General features: G+C 44.5%; 1 protein-coding gene across 1 annotated transcript in view; it reads right to left on the bottom strand.

The window, feature by feature from the left end:
* Nucleotides 1-5,225: 5,225 nt before the first annotated feature.
* Nucleotides 5,226-18,126, bottom strand: part of CFAP20DC (CFAP20 domain containing) — a 191,339-nt gene continuing 178,438 nt past the window's right edge. The window contains exons 14-15 of the mRNA XM_066617348.1: nt 17,397-17,488; nt 5,226-5,478 (exon numbers count right to left, since the gene is read on the bottom strand). Of these exons, the coding sequence (XP_066473445.1) occupies nt 5,369-5,478; nt 17,397-17,488 (202 nt within the window). The 3' untranslated portion in view covers nt 5,226-5,368. The remainder of the gene's footprint in view (nt 5,479-17,396; nt 17,489-18,126) is intronic.

Here is an 18,126-nt window from a genome sequence, read left to right as displayed (position 1 = left end):
GGCTGACCACTGTTGGAAACTCAGTGCTTGACTAGATAGATTTGTCAGGGCCTGTCAGAGTTGAGCTCCAGTCAGCTTACGGGCTGCAGAAGGAGACAAGCCATCAGTCTGATGGGGCCAAAAGCAAAGAGCAAGGTCTAGGGCAGGCAAGCGTCAAGTTCTGTGAGCAGAAACCAAAGACCAGAAGGACAGAAACAGGAGCTTAATCTGTGGTCGACTTCTACAACTTCTACAAGGCAGGGGCAGCTTTACCCATTGCTCCCCATTGGGCCCCACAACAAAGGGGCCCCCCAAACTAGGGTATTGTATTTTTACCCACACAAGAGTAAAAATAAAAAAAATTAATATTTCTACTAAATCACTTCATAGTCAGTAAAACAGGTGGTTTTGTCACTAGAGGCATGCCTCCATATCAGCAGGGAATCCGTTCTGCGGACCCCCTGCGGATACAGAAACTGCGGATACCACCGATGTCTATCTCTGTGCCTTCCCACATACCTATTCACTGGAAAAGATGTACCCCCAGATAAAATGTCTTGCTTAACCATGTCACTACAGGCTTGCAAGCTCATAGTGACCTTTAGGCTGCCTCCCAGCAGCTAGTTGCTTGGAAGAAGAAAAAAACAAAAAACTAGAGGTTAACAGGAACCAGTTAACTTCTATTTCCTGTTAACCTCTATCTAGTTTTTCTTTCAAGCAACCAGGCTGCTGGAAGGCAGCCTGAAGGTAACAATGAAGCTTATAGCCACCTGAATAAGGTCTGGTGGGCCACTGTGGGGAAAAAAAGAGTGCTGGACTAGATGGGCCTTTGGTCTGCTCCAGCAGGGCTTTTCTTATGGTCTTAAAGGATTGGATCTTGGTACCAACTGAGTACTGTCAGGGTTAGAGCTGATACAGCAGCATAGTTGGTGACCTTGAAGAACAAAACGTAGTCTGTAAGATTTGAGGCAGAAACAGCACTGGCAGCACAAGAGGGAAGGTGCTAGCATGTGACTATTGGGAGTACCTTTTTACTTCCCTTCCCCCCATAAAGCCTTTCGTCTGAATGAACAAGGTACTTATGTTCACCTGCACTATGTGTGAAGCCCCTTTAAAATACCCATCAGCAGGAAATGACCTGCCATCAGGTGACACCTGCACTACAGCAGACCTGCATGCAGCTTGTTTACATTGAATCAGGGTGAATGTATGTTCATCACTTGTGTCAGGCAACGGAGTGGAGAGTGTACTCCAAATCAATTGTCTTGTGTTGTTTTCTTGGAACCACGATGATCTTCATTTATAATAATAAAAAAAAGCCTTAATAGCCCCCATAGGGAGATGCTTCAATTTCCGAGAAACAAACACACAAACAAACCCTGCTTGGTTTATTAAGAAGCAAAGCAATTAAAATAACGAAACACCACCACAAATGGGCAGACGTAGCAAACAGCTTACCTCTTCAATGACCTATCCGGAATTTTCTGTCCCCTCAGTTATTTCCCTTGGCTTGTTATCCAACACATACTTCATTTCTCTGCAGGAGAAATATTTCTGTTCTGAAACACGGTTCAAATACAACAGCACAAGACCAAATTATCACATATTTATTACACAGCAGGGCATGTTGGTATCCATATGCAGTAAAAATGGTTCGTGTGCAGAAGCCAGACCTTAGGAACAATCCACTCCCTTCAAGGCATCCAGGCATAGGTTTGGTATTAAATTATTGTTCTTCTTGCTTTTGCTCCCCTTCCAATTCCCCTTCTGTCTCCAAAACACTTAATCCACTCCTCCAGGTGTTCCTGCAACTTTATCATTATTGATTCCCTTCTCTCTCCTCCCCTTTCTATTGTCTGGGACCTTCTCACTTCTGAGAAAAAGCCATCTGCACCTCTTCTTTCAAGCAGGCTCCTTAAAATAGAGGCAAGAGACAGAGCAGAGTCTTGAGTCCATTGTCACAAACCACTGGCTCCAGGATGTTTGTGCACACAGAGGTCACATCAGAATCTCCCTTGTCATTTTTCAGACGCCACACACCCAGTGAGCCAAGGAGCACAGTAACCAGTCACAGCCAGCATGGCATCCGGTAAGTGACACCGTCACCAAGTTTGATGCTCTGTCAGATGAGAGCTTCTGTTGGCAACAGTGTCTGTCCTCGCCTGGTTTTGTGCAGGGGCAGCAACAAGGGCTGTATGCGTTGTGACAGACACAGCCTGTTGAAATTCTATTGCCCCAAGGAGAGTTGCATAGGAAGACCCATTTCAGGAGCAGTAGTTCTGTTCGGGATACATGTCCAGGTTCAGGCAATGAGCAAGCTCAAAATACGATCTGCCACTCCCTCACTTTTGTGTCACTGTCACTGAGACACCTTTCTTCTTCTCCCACCTTTCAAAGCCACACAACTTTGGAGTCATATTGAATTTCTCCCTATCCAGTGTCCAAGTATTTGCTGAATTCTTTCTTGCTAGCTACTAGCTTTTCTTCTTTGTAGCACCACAACTCTCGTCGATGCTCCAGTTGCAGCTTATCTCCTATGATGTTTTCTTGCCGCATTTCCCTTCTTCAGCCAAGTCTGAATGTCCACACAGGATTCTCCTGTTTCTCCCACATAGCTTTGGTTAGGACTGCCCTCTTGTAAATTCCTTTACATTAGAACAATATCATTTGCCATGTCAAGCTCAAGTTTCTTCACTTCAACAGCTATTTGCCATCAACCCGAGTTTGATGAACCACTGTCAAGTCAGTCTTCATCACCTTCACCCATTCTGAGGTCCGTGTTGCAGATCGTGCTGTTCCCTGTTGTCTATCAAGGTCCCTCTCAAGGTTCCTCAGCATTTTTCTTGAAATATCCTGTTGTCTCCTCACCTGCTCCCTGTATTGACAGCTGCTTATCTACTGAGCTGCTGCTCAGCTGTCAATTCCTGAATGTTCCCCAAACATCTAAAGTAGACTGAAAACTTTCTAAGAGGTTGTTACTTTGAGCTTCATACAGGACTCATACTAATCAAGTGTTGATACATTTCAAACCAGGAAAGAGTTCAGAGGTGAAAAGGCAGTCTAAAAGCCCAATCCTGAGCTCCTACCACTGGTCCTTGGCCAGCACTGAGGGTTGCAAACATGCTGTAAGGTACGTCAGCTCTGGTGGAGAGATAGGTGGGGGTGTAGTGGGAGGTGGGGAGGAAGTGTTCTGGGAGGTAGGGAGAAGGTGGGAAGGAGGCGTGCTGGGGGAGAGAGTGGGGTGGGACCGGAGGAGCTGTGCTCCTCCACATCTAGAGCTTCCATGTTGGGACGCGGGCTCAACATGGAGGTTCTTAATTTTACGGTAGCCCAAGGGTTGCCACAGAATCGAGTAGCCCCGTTGTGAGGCTACCTGCCTTTCCTGGGGGAAGGGGACGAAAGTCCCGTTCCCCCTAGGAGCCGCCGGCAGCTGCCCTGTTGCGTGCAGGATGCCACGGTGGCCATTTTGGTACCACCGCAGTCCCGGCGCAATGGGCAGCTTGGGATTGGGCTGTAAGGCTGCAATCCTATATACACCTTCCTGGGAGTAAGCCAGGATGACACACAGTGGGACTTACACCTGACTAGACATGCATAGAGTTCTGCTGTTAATAGGTTAAAGTAAAAAAATAGCTGTATATATCTGATCATTACTAATAGTCTCAGTTTGGCTTGTATAATATTTTCAAGCTGCGAATAAAGTAAAAAGTCAAGACACCCCTAGCATTCCCAAACATTTCCATGTTGTCGCTGCCTGTCACATCCATCTATACCAGGGAAAGTTATAAATACATAGAAAACAATCTCACTCACTCAGTGAGACCCTAATGATTTCTCCAAGCTGGGTATGTGTATGGCTAAGGTGCCAAGTAGATGAGTGTGTATCATCCTACAAGCATATATGTCGTAACTCAGTGTCATTTGTTACATTTGTGTTCCACCATTCATTCAAGAAGTGACCTACTTGAGGTGCTGGGGTGGTCCCCTATTCAAGTACTTGCTGTACTTTGATCCGTGTAAGTGCAGAGTAACCCCTGGGGGCTGGGGACAAGAATAGGCCCTCAGTTTGGCTGTACTTGTCATAAGAGGCGACTAAACAGCCACTGGGTAGGTGGGACTTCTTAGCCTGGCAAGGCAGCTCATCTGAGAGAAGGAAAACTCTGATCCCAAACCTCCACTGCCTTGTGGCTACATCCACTTATGGAAAAGGCTTCAGGAGTCAACTTCGAGGCAAAATCCGGAGTTCCTGAGGCAGTTTGCGGCTTCACGCTCTGGCAACTCCTGCGACACCACTGGAACCAACCGTATTGGCCTCTGCCTTTCCATTGGACCATTTCAGCGATGTGGAGAGGGAGGATTTGCTGCATGGGTAACAGTCTATCCTCCATATCTACTTTACCCAGGCTTCGCGCACTGCAGAGGACACTCTGTTCCAGAACCACCATTCAGAGCGCGATACCATAGTCTTCTGAGACTGAAGGATGCCAACAGAGTGTACTTTGATCCATGTAAGTGCAGAGGCATGGAACTGGTGTAGAAGCAAGGACTAGTGTAGAAGCAAGAGATGAGTTTATGATGCCATCTGTTGGTTGGTGTGTTATTACATAAGACATCTGCAGGCATGTGGGACCTTCAGACAACAAAAGCCCATCTGCCTGTTTACATATGACAAGAGTGAAGATATGTCCCCGTTTTTCAGTTTCTCTGTGGTGATGTGATTCTAATACGCATTAGCAGCATGCATTAAGCAGGGGGTGGCTAATTATGCTGGAATAAAAGGGCTGTGTTTGCAGCCTATAAAGGTGTAGGGAATTTGTCAAAAGAACTACACTGCCATTTGAGATTTTTTAAAAAGCCATTTGAGAGTTCAAAAAAAGAAAAGGAAATATTGTTTTATCCAGTAATAAACAAAGAAAGGAGAATTCATGGAACGCTCGTCTTTGAACATCATATTGTATTTTCTAAAGTACAGAGGCAACACCTTTGCTTAAATTATCTGAGATGAAAGAACGAGCAAGAATGTGAAAAAAGTTTTTGTCACACCGTCATTCACAGATTAGCCCTGCAAACATTTTTGATTTTGCGTAATTTGAAGAGTTCACACACACACATGGAGCTCTCGTATTTTATGATGTCAGCTGGCCCAATAAATGGCCACAGAAACCACAAAAGCACACTATTAAAATGTAGCACAAATCCAGAAAAAACAAGATTGCATAGTATTTACAAGTGTTTGGGTTCTTCTGATAAGGCTGCAGACTGATATCAAGAGGAGTGCAGGACTGCCGAGAAGAAAAATATCAGCCTTGGTTTGTATTTGGCAAAAGCCTTGACATGCTGAAAGAGTCCTGAGTGCAGGAGGGGTAATGCCCCTCGTCTTTGGAAACATCTATGCCAGTTCGTAGTATTTTCCGGTTTCAGGATCAAAGTAACAGTTCAGGCAAGGATCATACAAGAGAGTGAGAACTTCATCCTCTTCAGCCCCAAAGTCACCTTCATCTGCAAGAAAATTAAGAATCCATTACTTTCCATTTGTATTTGAAATACAGCATGGGAGGAGGCAGAATCTATTGAGATGATTGCAAAATCTGATGGCCTTGCATTATTCATGACTGATGAAACACATGCTACTTCAGTTCAGTCAAAACTATCCGATTTGCTGAAAATTCAGAAGGTGCCAGAACACTTCAAAACAGGAGCACAAAGAACTGACTCCCTTGAATGCAAGCAAAGGTCCATCTAATTGGGCATTCTGCGGCCCAAGCAGATGTCTCATAAGCAGGACTTGGGCATCAACTCTCTCGCTATTGTTTGCCTCAAGCAGCTAGGGGTCAGACAGCTGCTGTATATTGGAGCTCCAGCCTTATCTACTGTGACTAATAGTTTGAAGATACAGTATCATAATAGGCAAATACGCACAGCAAGTATGGTTTATCTACTATGCTATCTGTGACAGGTTTTAAGAAACCTGGACAGCTTGATGTTTCACTTGGGCAAGGCCTTGTAAATAAGCACATCAACAAGGGCTGTGATCAGCATAAGTGCATCCATTACATTAGTTCAGTTTTTTCCTCATTTTTCAGCACAGCAGGCCAATGCTTGGCTTCCCAAGGAGGCATTTCAAATGTGGCTTATGATGAAATATTTGCTGAAAGGGCAGAAAACTGTTCTTTGCACCTGTGTAGAAGTGGTATCTGGATTACAGCAATGGATCCAGCCAAATCTGTCAGGACATAATCATGCTGTGAATGCTCTTGGGCAGCTAAAAGGGCATTTGTTTGGAATCTCAACATGCTCTGATGGCAGCAGGCCAATGGTGGTGGAATTTGGTCAACAATAGAGATTTTTCCTTTCCCCCCTCTTATCTCTTCCCTTTTGCAGGGCTGTATTAATGTTCACTTACCTGAAGTATAATAAATCTCTTCTATAAAAATGTTGTAACAATATTGCCACACAGCTCTGAAATTGTCATATATCACCTGTTTCTGTGGTTCTGTAGCAAGGGTAGCTATTATTCTAATGTCTAATTTGTTTGGATTATTTTGATCCTGAATATTCAGAATGGTCTGCATACAACAATATGCAAGTCAGTTGTGTAACAAAGGACAAGACCTGTGAATATAAGTACCCTCTGAAAACCAAACAAGTTCCCACAATGCCTTTTCCAAATTGAAAAGAGCCGAACGATAACAATGATTTGTGTCTTCTAACAAAACAAAATGACCGCACAAAGTGGCAAAGAACTAGATTTCAGGAGTAGTTTAGGCATTGTTGCATTCTGCAAAACCACTACATTACGGAATAAACATTCAAGAAACTTAATTGAAAAGTAGCTCTTACATATGCAGCATAATTATTTTCATGTAATTTTCTCTTTCTTGACCTCATCATGGTAATTGTTGAAAAAAAATTACAGTTCCCTAACAGACTGATCATAAAAACCAAAGACATGGCAGTGGGTCACTGTTACTCCATTATGTTGTGAGGAAAGCCAGCTACGCCGCTTGGTGATGTGCCATCATTTCCGCATCTGCAGTTCTTCTGAATGGCCATTAGGGGATAGTGGTCTGGCTCTAGTAATGACTCAGTACCATAAGTTGGAGCTGATGATGGATTCACACCAGAATTTACTCTCTATTGCCCCAATTCCATCTTATCAGTTTTGGAAGTGGCTTGTAAGCTGGTATGGGCAGGGACTAAAGTTGGAAAGATCCTCCCCCTGCAAAAAAAGCCTCCAGTGCATGCACTGAGCTTCCTGTACAGCTCTTTGGATGCTGGCCCATATTTCTATTTGAATTGTGCAGGTATAACTGTGAGCATTGCTGCTTTGATGATTGTTTGTTTATATAGTGTCATCATTGGGCTTGTCATTTTTCATTGCTTGCCTCTGTGTTGAGCTACAGCGCATGCAGGGGCAGTACTATAAAGAAACACAGAAGGCAGAACTGATCTCTGGAAGTGACAAGTAATAAGGGTGAGGGAGGAGAGGAAGAGGCCTAGCGGAGCAGATGGTGAAGCTTGGGCTAAGAAAATGAATAATAAGAATTATTTTACTGAATTTGACTAAGGTCATCCTACCCTATCACTCAGTTCTCAGTGTCAGCCAGCCACATCTGTGTGCTCACATGCAGGGCAAGAGGATGCTGGTACTCCCTGTTGTTTGCCCTGAGCATATGGTATTTAGGATCATACCATTTCTGCACATGGTTATGTCATTTATTGATCGTGGCTAAGAGCTATTTTCTCCATGAGGTAGTCAAATCCTCTTTGAAAGTCAAAGTTGCACAGGCTTTTTCTAGACTCTGGAGTAGTGATTTTAACAACAACAACAACAACAACAGGTATTTATATACCGCCTTTCTTGGTCTTTATTCAAGGCGGTTTACATAGGCAGGCTTTATTAAATTCCTATTAAATAGGGATTTTTACAATTTCAAAGAAGGTTCTTTCTTTCAAGAACCACTACATTCAAGGTGTTTCATTCCGATCTGGCTTCACATTCTGGCCTCCATCCTCCCACGCTCAGAGCAGATGGAATAGCTCGGCTTCAGCTTGTCAGCTGCTCCAAGGTCGCACGGTGCCGGTGGCCTTGAACCGGTGACCTTGTGGATGTTATCTTCAGGCAGACGGAGGCTCTACCCTCTAGACCAGACCTCCTGCCCATTTTCAGGATTTTCAGCCTTTTTTGTCTCATGGCACACTGACAAGGTACTAAAATTGGCAAGGCACACCATCAGTTTTTTGGCAACTGACAAGGCACACTATGCTGTTGGTGGGGGCTCACATCCTCCAATGGCCTACTAATAAATGACTCTTCCCCAAACTCCCACGGCACACGTACAGACCATTTGCAGCACACCAGTGAGACATAGCACAGTGGTTGAAAATGGCTGCTCTAGAGGACTGACTATAGTACAGGACTGGCCTGAAATACACCCACCCCACTTCACAGACACAGTCGCAGGCCACAAAAATGTACACGTGTTTGTAGGTGATTCTTGGATTTTTAGTAGTAAGGAGCAAAATTCAGGGCTGCTACCGCTGGAGCTCTTCTGGTATTTGCTTCCCCAGAATGTAGTAAATTGCTCAGTGAATGCAGTGTTACTCTGATGGGGGCTTCTCAAAAGAATGCCCTCTTCTGAACATTGTGGGCCCAATCCTGTTCAAACCTATTCAAGTTTCCAGCACTGATGCAGCCATACTGCAGCCCCAAGGAGGCCTTCATGACTGTCTCCCCACTGGAGAGACAGTCCACATGCCCCATTGGCACGGCTGCATCGACCCTGGAAAGCTGGTTAGGATCGGGTCCTGAAGGTTTTACACACATACACTCATAAAATTCAAGCTGAAAGTTCTTGCTGGTGAATGGTGGTTCCCACCTTAGTACTGAGGAACAGAAATCCAGGAAAATACAGCAATACAAATTTTAAAAAATTGTGAAAAATGGAAGTTAACACATTAGCTGCCCATGTTGCCAGACCTGAACAACATGGGGGTGAGGAGTGACATGGCTGGCTGCAAATGGTCTCTTCATTTAGATGCTGGTGGTCCAGCGCGCCACACCTTATGGCCCAATTCAGACACACTGTGGTGCAAAGACGTTGCTGAGATACTTCCCGCTTGCAACTCCCAGCTTTCTGTAGTGTAGACCATCACACATTTTAAAAAATGCAGCTAGAGAGCTATGAGCCTATTTCTCAAAAAGTATTTTAACAAGAGCTAAGAGTAAGGTATATGATGGATAATAACCTGATAGCAAATAATAATTCACAGTTGAATGCAGGCTGTATTCTACATTTCATCCTAAGTGTTTACCTCTCTTAGAGTGACAGTACAAAGAAACTGCATTGTATGCTTGGCTGGACCAAAGTAATGGCCTGTTATACCAACAGCAGCAGCTTCACATTGTTCCGGATCTATTCACAGTTGGAATTGCACAAGAAAATACAGTTTATGCTAACTGAATTTACAAATTTTACACTGTACCCTTTCCTTTCCAAGAGGTCTTTTTGCAATATTCCCCAACTAATTCTTTACATTCAACCCCAAAAAGTTAGTAAACTAACCTAAGAGTCAAACTACATACGCATGCCCCACGACATGCATATGGGGCATATGGGGAAACAAAGGGAAGGGGCTTTTCCAAGAAAGCACCCAGATGGACACTCTTCCTTCCCCTGGAGATTTGTTTAGCCCCATCTCTTAGTTTTCCTCCACTTAATGGATTAAACTATTGTTTTGGAAAGTGTTTGACTTGCCTGCTGTTTGATACAACTTTTTGGGCCTTTGCTTTCCCCCCTTCTTCTGCTGCGCTGTGTTTCATAATGTTATGTATTGTATTTTATTCTATGATTTTACTGTAAACCATCTGGAAGGGCTGATTCTGGAGTGGAAAGGTGGGTGAGATATTGTGTAAATACACAGATACATAATGGTGCCTTCAGAGCATGACCTGGGACAGTTGATAACTGCCATGTACTATATATTATATGCTGAGAACAAGCAACAGGAGCATCTGAACTGACAAGGCACTTCTTTTCAAGAAAGAAAACTGAGTAACCATGACAATCATGAAAGGTTTTTTGTTTTTTTTGAAGGGGGAGGGAGGATAAAGTCAGTCTCATTCCCAGTTTCCTGACTTCAAACTGACGCTTATCCCTTAGTTCAGATATATTTCTGAAGTAGCAATTCCTGAGCAAATAGGGATCTATAAAATGGGAAAGAATAAAGAGCCCTTCACGTATTAGTCATGAGTTATGCCCCAAATAAAGGATATCGTAGAGATCTTTTATTAAGCATGAACACCGCCATTGATTTTGTTTTTTTGTTTTCGGATATCATTAGACATGCATATAAAAGTTGACAAGGATATTCGGTACCAGCAGTAAATAAGCACAGGTTTTCTAGGCTGATAAAAAAATCAAGTAATCTTCAAGCCTTTGTGTGCCTATGATTTAGGAGACATCAACCTCCCTCGGCTGGCAGCTGTTTTTTGTACAGCAGTTACCACCATGGCGATAAATTCACAAAAGAGTGATGTGAGAGACCTTGAATTGAAGGTGCTATGTATTTGCTCCTGTGGGCCACTGCACTGACAGTGCCAACACAAGGGAGCATCCAAGGCTGAGACAGGGCCCCAGTCCCAATCCCATGGCTGGCACAGAAGAAAGCAATGCTTTTTTTCCCAACCTGATGTAGGAAATACATCACATGGCCGTTTGCAAAATTCTGAGCTGGGGTTCAAGGAACAGCACTTCCATATGCCCACAAGGGTTTTGAACTTATGACTGTGCACCTCTCTTCTCAGCTTATCAATTTCATGACCCACCAAAAATTGGGTCATGACCCACTGGTAGGTGCTGACCTACAGTTTGGGAACTACTGCTCTAAAAAGAGCTGGTCCGAAATGTAAAAGTCAGTAGATTGAATCATGTCTCAGGTGCTGTTTGGAGGAGCAACTCACCTGAGGCATTTGCATTATCCTTCATTTATACCTCCAACCCCATTTTGCACCAAGGGAGTTCCCATATGGAAGACAGTTGAATGTTGCATGTTTCTTCTTGTGAAACCAGATTCCTTTGCATACAAAACACCTGCTAGCTTTGACATCTAAAATCTTGCACGTCCTGGGACTTCCATACCTCAAAGGGCTCTACCACCCCCTAACAAGGAGATTGTTAAGTTGTTTTTGCTGCCTGCTCAACAGGCTGCTTGGAAAGCAGCAGCTGTAGGGGTTGAGCATTTTCAGAGAAAGCCCCTAAATCTTGGAACCTCCTCCCAGGAAAGATAAGGAAAGCTTCCTTCATTCTTATCCTTTCACAAGTGTTGTAAAGTTTGCCTGATTCACCAAGACTTTGAATGAAACTGTATTGATCTGAGGTTTTTTTTTGCTTCATATGTGCAAGGGTGGTCTATGTCAAACCACTGCCTGAATCCCTCCCCAATTCTGCCAAACTACCCCCTTACTCTGCGGCCTGCCTAGTTCATGACTCTCCTTCCAGAGCACACCATTGATTCTATGAGAAGATGAGGTCCACTCAGCTGACCTCTCTCCGTGGCATCCAGCATTGCAGTCTCTGCCACTTCCTCTGGTGATTGTGTAGGGAATTCTGGGGGCCGCAGCACCAGGTGCTCCCTACTTGCTTTACTTTCCTCTCTCGCTCAATGTCTAGTGGAGCTGCTGCCTCTTCTAATGGTCACAGAGGGTGTGCTGAGCTTCCACTAACCATTAGAGGAAGCGGTGGTAGTGGCATGGGATGCCAAGGGAGAGTGATAACCTTTCTCCTTCCTCCTTTCTCCTTGTAAGCTACGATGCAAGGGAAGGATGGAGTTAGTCTGGGCTCCACGGAGGTGGCAGAGGAAGGCGGTGAATGGGAACAAGGTACCCCCCTGCCAACTTGCTGTCTGTCACACTGTTTTTAACTCACACCATAGACAGGCCAGCCTGGCATGTATGTTTTTAAATATTGTTTTATGTTGTGATTTTGTGTGTGTGTGTGCGTGTGCGTGTGTGTGTGGGGTGTTTGGAAAAGTGGTAGAAAATAATAAATTTTAATAAATACAATAAAATAAAATAATTTAACTTATTTCACAATGGAATTCCGTACGCAACAGAACATAATTTGTTGGTTGAAAACATCCAAGTGAATATTAAATGTATTTTTTTACAGAGAGTTTAACAAGTATTTTGCTGTAACTGGCTTATGGATGCAAGTATCAATTATGTTCTCAAAACATTTGGAGTAAAACATCACATTCACCTCCTCAGGTCTTAGCTTTATGGGAGCTGGAGCATGGCTTCAGCAATGGTAGGGTTTTCTCAGTCTGATATTAAGAATTGTGCTCAGGCGCTTATCAGAAATATATACCAAATACCTCTTCTAACTCAGGGATTATCATCTTGTTCCCTTTGGTGTTTTTAGGGCCCTTAACATAAAGTATTGTCCGATTCCTCAAAGCAAGGTCCTACCTTGACAGCCAGGGTGTATTCTGCTGTCATAAGTATTTACAAATTTACACACCCATGAAAAGATTCCCAATTTGAGGAGTACCATCTATATTAAAGAATCAATCACCAAGATGGTTTCATTCCTGATGGAAGCCAAAAAGCACAGTTCAGATATTGAGATCTCCGACTGAATTCCCTTGGAAAAAAATGATGGGAGCCCACTGTCATCCAGAGGGCAGAGGGACAAAGAATTTGGAGAAAGTGGTTCAAATGTTGGTGGCTCATGACTACGTTCATAACATGACTTTTTTAAAAATAGAATCAGCTGCCTCATCAAACAGATTCTTGCAAACAGCTACTGCTGCTCCAAAACTGGCAAAAGTGCAGGCTGGCTAGAAGTCTGTTGGGGCAAAGGTTCCATTTTTATGAATGTGATATGATACTGTTAGAATGTCACATGCACTTGGAGAAGTAATGGTCCATCAACAGGAACGAGAGCTTAGACAGCTTTAAAAGAATAGACCAATTCATAGAAGACAGACATAGCAGCATCACTTAGGCCAGACAGCTAGATAGAAGCTCATCTTCAGCCTGAAGTAGACCTCTGAGCAGTTATGCAAACAACAGAGGAGGAAGACTGCCTTTCTAGCCTGCTTGTGATCTTCAGGAGGGCATCCAGCTAGCTACACTGGAAGCAGAATGCTGGACTAGATGAACCCTCCATGTAATCTAGTAAGACAGTTGAGCTTAGTATTGCCATTCTTCTAGGCCAGGGATGCCCAAACTCCAGCCCTTGGGCCACTTGCGGCCCTTGAGGACTCCCAATCTAGCCCTCAGGGAGCCCCCAGTCTCCAATGAGCCTCTGGCCCTCTGGAGACTTGCTGGAGCCCGTGCTGGCCTGATGCAACTGCTCTCAGCGTGACAGCCAAATGTTAGACTTCTTGCGTGAGCTGTGGGACGAGGGATCCTCCACTGCTTGCTATTTCATATCTGTGATGCAGCAGTGGCAGCAAAGGCTGGCCTTGCTTTGTGCAAGGCCTTTTATAGGCCTTGAGCTATTGCAAGACCTTCATTCATTTATATAAGTTCCATCTCTGATATATTCATTTATGTAAATTTATTCAAATTTGAAATGTGAATTAATTCTTTTTTCCCGGCCCCCGACACAGTGTCAGAGAGATGATATGGCCCTCCTGCCAAAAAGTTTGGATACCCCTGTTCTAGGCTGTCCCCTATCCACACACATCTATCTGCTTTGTGCAGAACACATCAGTTGTATTAGTACAGCTGACTGCTCCAAGGCACTGTATCAGAGCAACATCTTGGTTGTTTTGCTCCACCATGGCTCTCAACATCACCTTTGAACTCAATTCCATCCACATTTGTCTTGCAGCCTAACCACAGGATCAGGCTATTAGGCTGTTTTTAGGTATAGTGATGGAATGGTAACAGCTCTCCATTATAGTTCCATTGTAAATATGCAACATGATCAAAAATATGGTTCCTCGGAAGGCAGTCCCGTTGGGCTTTAGCTGGAATAGTTGGCCTTAAGACTGCAGCCTGAATGTTAACACAGCTGGCAGATATTTTAACTGCCTGATTTCCCCCAAAACACAGCTCCTGCTGATAGAATGCTATGGCTGTCCCCATGTATCAGTTAATATAATGTAGAATTACAATTTAAAAGACCCCAGAGAATGTTGCATTTAAAACAGACATTTGCCATGTATGATTATTGCAGAAGGTAGAATTATTCTTTGGAAATGCATTTCCTTCTCCTGTTGGTTCTTTTGGGACACTTGGAACTACTGCTGGATTTTTGGGGAGAGAGTTTTAATACCCAGCAATCTGAGGAGCAAGATTTTAAGATACAGTATAGTGGTATTCCCATTCTCTGGAATTCCCTCCCTCATGAGATGTGCCGTCCTTACCAGCTTTCTGGAGGAGAATGAGAACTTTTTCAAATTTCAGCTGGCCTTCTCTGATTTGTTAAGCTGCCCATTATGTTATCTTCTCAATACTTCCTTGTTTGTTCTTGGATCTAGTCCTGCTGCTGTTTTGGGTTATTTTTTTTTAATTTTTGTGTTCCTCTGATTATTTCTAATGTGTTGAATTTTCTGTGTGTAAGCTGCCTTGAATCCAACTTCAGAAAGGCAGGTATAATTTTTCAAAATAAGTAATTTCTCTCTGGGCCCTCCTTATGAGTTTGTTACCTGTAAAGCTACACAGCCAACTAGCTTGAAGCCAACATTCTAACTTATTAGAATTTTAGGAGTTGGTCTGAGCTCAGATGCAGCTGCAGGACTCATGAGCTCCGCCATAAAACATGTTTTCCATGCCAATGAAAAATATGAAGTTATTATTTTACAACAGAGTGCCTTTCAGCATGTCTGGATTGATCACTTGCTTGTAGGTGAGCAGACCTCCCATATCTTGTGCAAGGAGTTTACATCCTAATCCTAACCAACTTTCCAGCACTGATGCAATCGAAATGCAGCCCCGAGATAAGGGAACATTCACTTTATCTTGAGGAGACCTCAGTGACTGTCCCCCACCACAGAATGCAGCGAGTGCCCCATAGCTGCATTGGTGCTGTATGTTGGTTAGGATTGGGCTGTTAGTGTCAAATTAGACAAGATGTCGAAATTATGTGACTGATCTCCTTTTTCTGCCTCAGAAAGCAGCCTGAGTGTCCCCACTTCAAAATTTAGATGAGAGTTGGGGGGTGGAGGTCTAATAATTTTCGCTCTGTGCAGCAGTCCCAATCTAAATTGCTCTTCACTATTAGCCATGAAGGAGAAAACGTAGAAGCACAAAATTACATCTGTACTTTGTTTGGGGCTGATAGCCTGGGTGAGTATGTGTGTGAAGTGGGGAATCAGTGCAGAAGCAAAGAATTAACACTCTCTTCCCTGGTCAAACATCCTAGTTGCTTTTTGAGAAAGAAAAAAAATGTCAGGGGTGCCAAACACAGATCTCCTACATCATGTCTAGTTGGCACTTACCCTTTGGTTAGAGCAGGGGTCGGCAACCTTAAACACTCAAAGAGCCATTTGGACCCATTTTCCAGAGGAAAAAAACCTCAGGAGCCACAAAACCCTTTTGACGTCTAAAATGAAGATAATACTGCATATATAGTTTTTTCCCCCACCTTTATGCTCTCATAGGTCCCGTTTTTATAATGTTGCCCCCTCTTGTAGCTTTTAGTTAGTTTTGTCATACATTCTTGTCCTATGTTTTCAGACGCCTGGTCCTCTATGGTGTTTTGCCTGATTCCAAGGCCATTCTCTGCCTGGAGAATTAGGCCCACTTTAAGCAAATGAGCTCCCCTCTTTCCCCCAACAAATGACCCTGGTTCTGCCCTGCAGTCCTGCTGGACCCCACCTCCAGGGCAGCTCGCCTGTTCAACCTGCAGAGGTTGAAAGGAGGGGAACCACAGGCCAGCTTCTGCCCTGCCTGCCTGCCCTCACTCAGGCTGCAACCTTCTCCACACTATCCTGGGAGTAAGCCCCATTGACTACAATGGGATTTCTGAGCAGACAAGTTGGTTTGAGCTCTCAGGCTGCAGTCCTCTCCACACTTTCCTGGGAGGAAGCCTAACTGACTACTTGTGAGTAGACCTGCATAGGAGGGGGCTGAGGCTGCAGCCCTCCACACCTTCCTGGGAGGAAGCCCCACTGACTACAGCGGGGCTTACTTGTGAGTAGACCTGCACAGGAGGAGGCTGAGGATACAGCCCTCCACACCTTCCTGGGAGTAGCCCAGGGACTACATCAGGGCTTACTCTGGAACAGACCTGGAACAGACGGGCTCCCACTCACCCGTCCTTGCGCTTGGCCTTGAGCAGGCTTCAAGGCTGCTATCCCAGGCGCCCTTTCCTGGGAGTAAGCTTCATCCTCTGTAATGGGGCTTACAACTGAGTAGACACGTGTAGCAGCAGGTGCCAAGGCTGCCATCCCAGGCACCCTTTCCTGGGAGTAAGCTTCATCCCCTGTAATGGGGCTTACAACTGAGTAGACACGCATAGGAGCAGGCTCCATGGCTGCAATCTCAGGCACCCTTTCCTGGGAGCAAGCTTCATCCACTGTAATGGGGCTTACTACTGAGTAGACACACAGGATGTCTCCTCTGCTGTGGAGGAAAAGCCTCTCCTTGCACTGAGTGGGGACCTGCTCAGGGAAAGTCTGGCTGCAAGGGCTTGCAATGGCTGAGGAGGAGGGCGGATCAGGATTGGCTGGTAGTCAGCCAGTGAAGGGCCCTGAGCCATTCCAACAGAAAAAGCCAGGAGCCTGCTGGATGCTGATTGGCTGAGCCTGCTGGAGAGTTGGGGAAGGGAAAAACAGGGACCTTAAGCCTGCAGAGCGGGCAAAATTGAAAAGGGAAACCAATGCGGGGCAGGTGGGGGTGAAGGGAAAGGAGGGCAGTGAGCTCAGCGGGTGGAGGGAAGCAGCCCGCCCTCCCAACACAGGTGCCTCCTGTCACACTCTTTGCCACTTTCACCTGGAGGAGCCGAAGCAGACAGCTGAAAGAGCCGCATGCGGCTCTAGAAACGCAGGTTGCCAACCCCTGGGTTAGAGGGTCACAGCTTCCAGAAAGACATGTCCCCTAATAGCTTTCATTTCACAAGTCAAAGACTAACCATGTCATAGGGTCATTAAAAGAGAGAAAAGATTGATGGGGCTCAAGTTCTTACACTGAAGGTGGCCTGTACCCTCTCTACACAGTATACAAATTGTCTCAGCTTCTGGACAACGTGAAATGGCAGTCACATCCTTGAGAAGAACAAATCCCTGATTCATACTTGCAGTAGCCCCTAAGGGAGAATAAGTATGGCAACTTGCTTCTTGTAACGCTAAGATCTTCTGCTTTTGAATTCAAGGTCCTGAATGGGGAAACCATCTCTCTCTCTCTCTCTCTCTCTCTCTCTCTCACACACACACACACACTCACACACACACTCTATTCTTACCTTGAGAGGTCAGGTGTGATGGCATTTCAGCATGTTCTGCCAGCTGCTGGCTTGGAGGAATTATAGGAGGACTGAACACACTTAACCAGTCCCTGAAAAACACAATTTGAGCTGAGTGTCTGAAAAAGTGCTTTAGTTTACAAAACAATAGACACAACTGTGTGTAACAAGCATTGATTAAACATCCAACACTTCTCTCTCTCTCCCCCCTTTGTTGTCGCCTCCCCCTCCACACCATCTCCCTTACTGGTTTGGCAAGTCTGGCAAGGCAGAAAAGAGACTAACAAAAATGAGAGAGGGGGATTTGTACATTGCAAATTTGTACATTTGCAAATTTTTTCAGGACCATATCATTTCTGGGTCACATAATGTCAATGTGATACACAATTACCTCCCGAAACACAAAACACAAACAGATATTTTCAGTTTGTCCCAGTTTAAAATAAAGGAAACAGTCTATGGAACTCATTGTATGTTGCTGGACACTGAACAGAAGGATGGAAGTTGAAGTTTGAGTCTACAAGGATGGATAGGGAGCACTACATTCCTCCCCTTATGGCTGTTGGAAACCTTATAGAGATGGTCTAGTCGAGGGTACCCCAGACTTCTGGCTGTGAGTGCCACATTGCTCAGTCAGTGGGCTGGAGTGGATCAACTACAGAAAATAATATATACATTTTGTACATCACTAAGAATTTTCACAACAGGCAAAAATATTTGCAACATTGTA

This window comes from Tiliqua scincoides, chromosome 2 (assembly GCF_035046505.1).
Source record: "Tiliqua scincoides isolate rTilSci1 chromosome 2, rTilSci1.hap2, whole genome shotgun sequence".
Classification (NCBI taxonomy): Eukaryota; Metazoa; Chordata; class Lepidosauria; order Squamata; family Scincidae; genus Tiliqua; species Tiliqua scincoides.
Note: the sequence above shows the minus strand (reverse complement) of the source record. Positions and strands in the feature narration are given on the sequence as shown.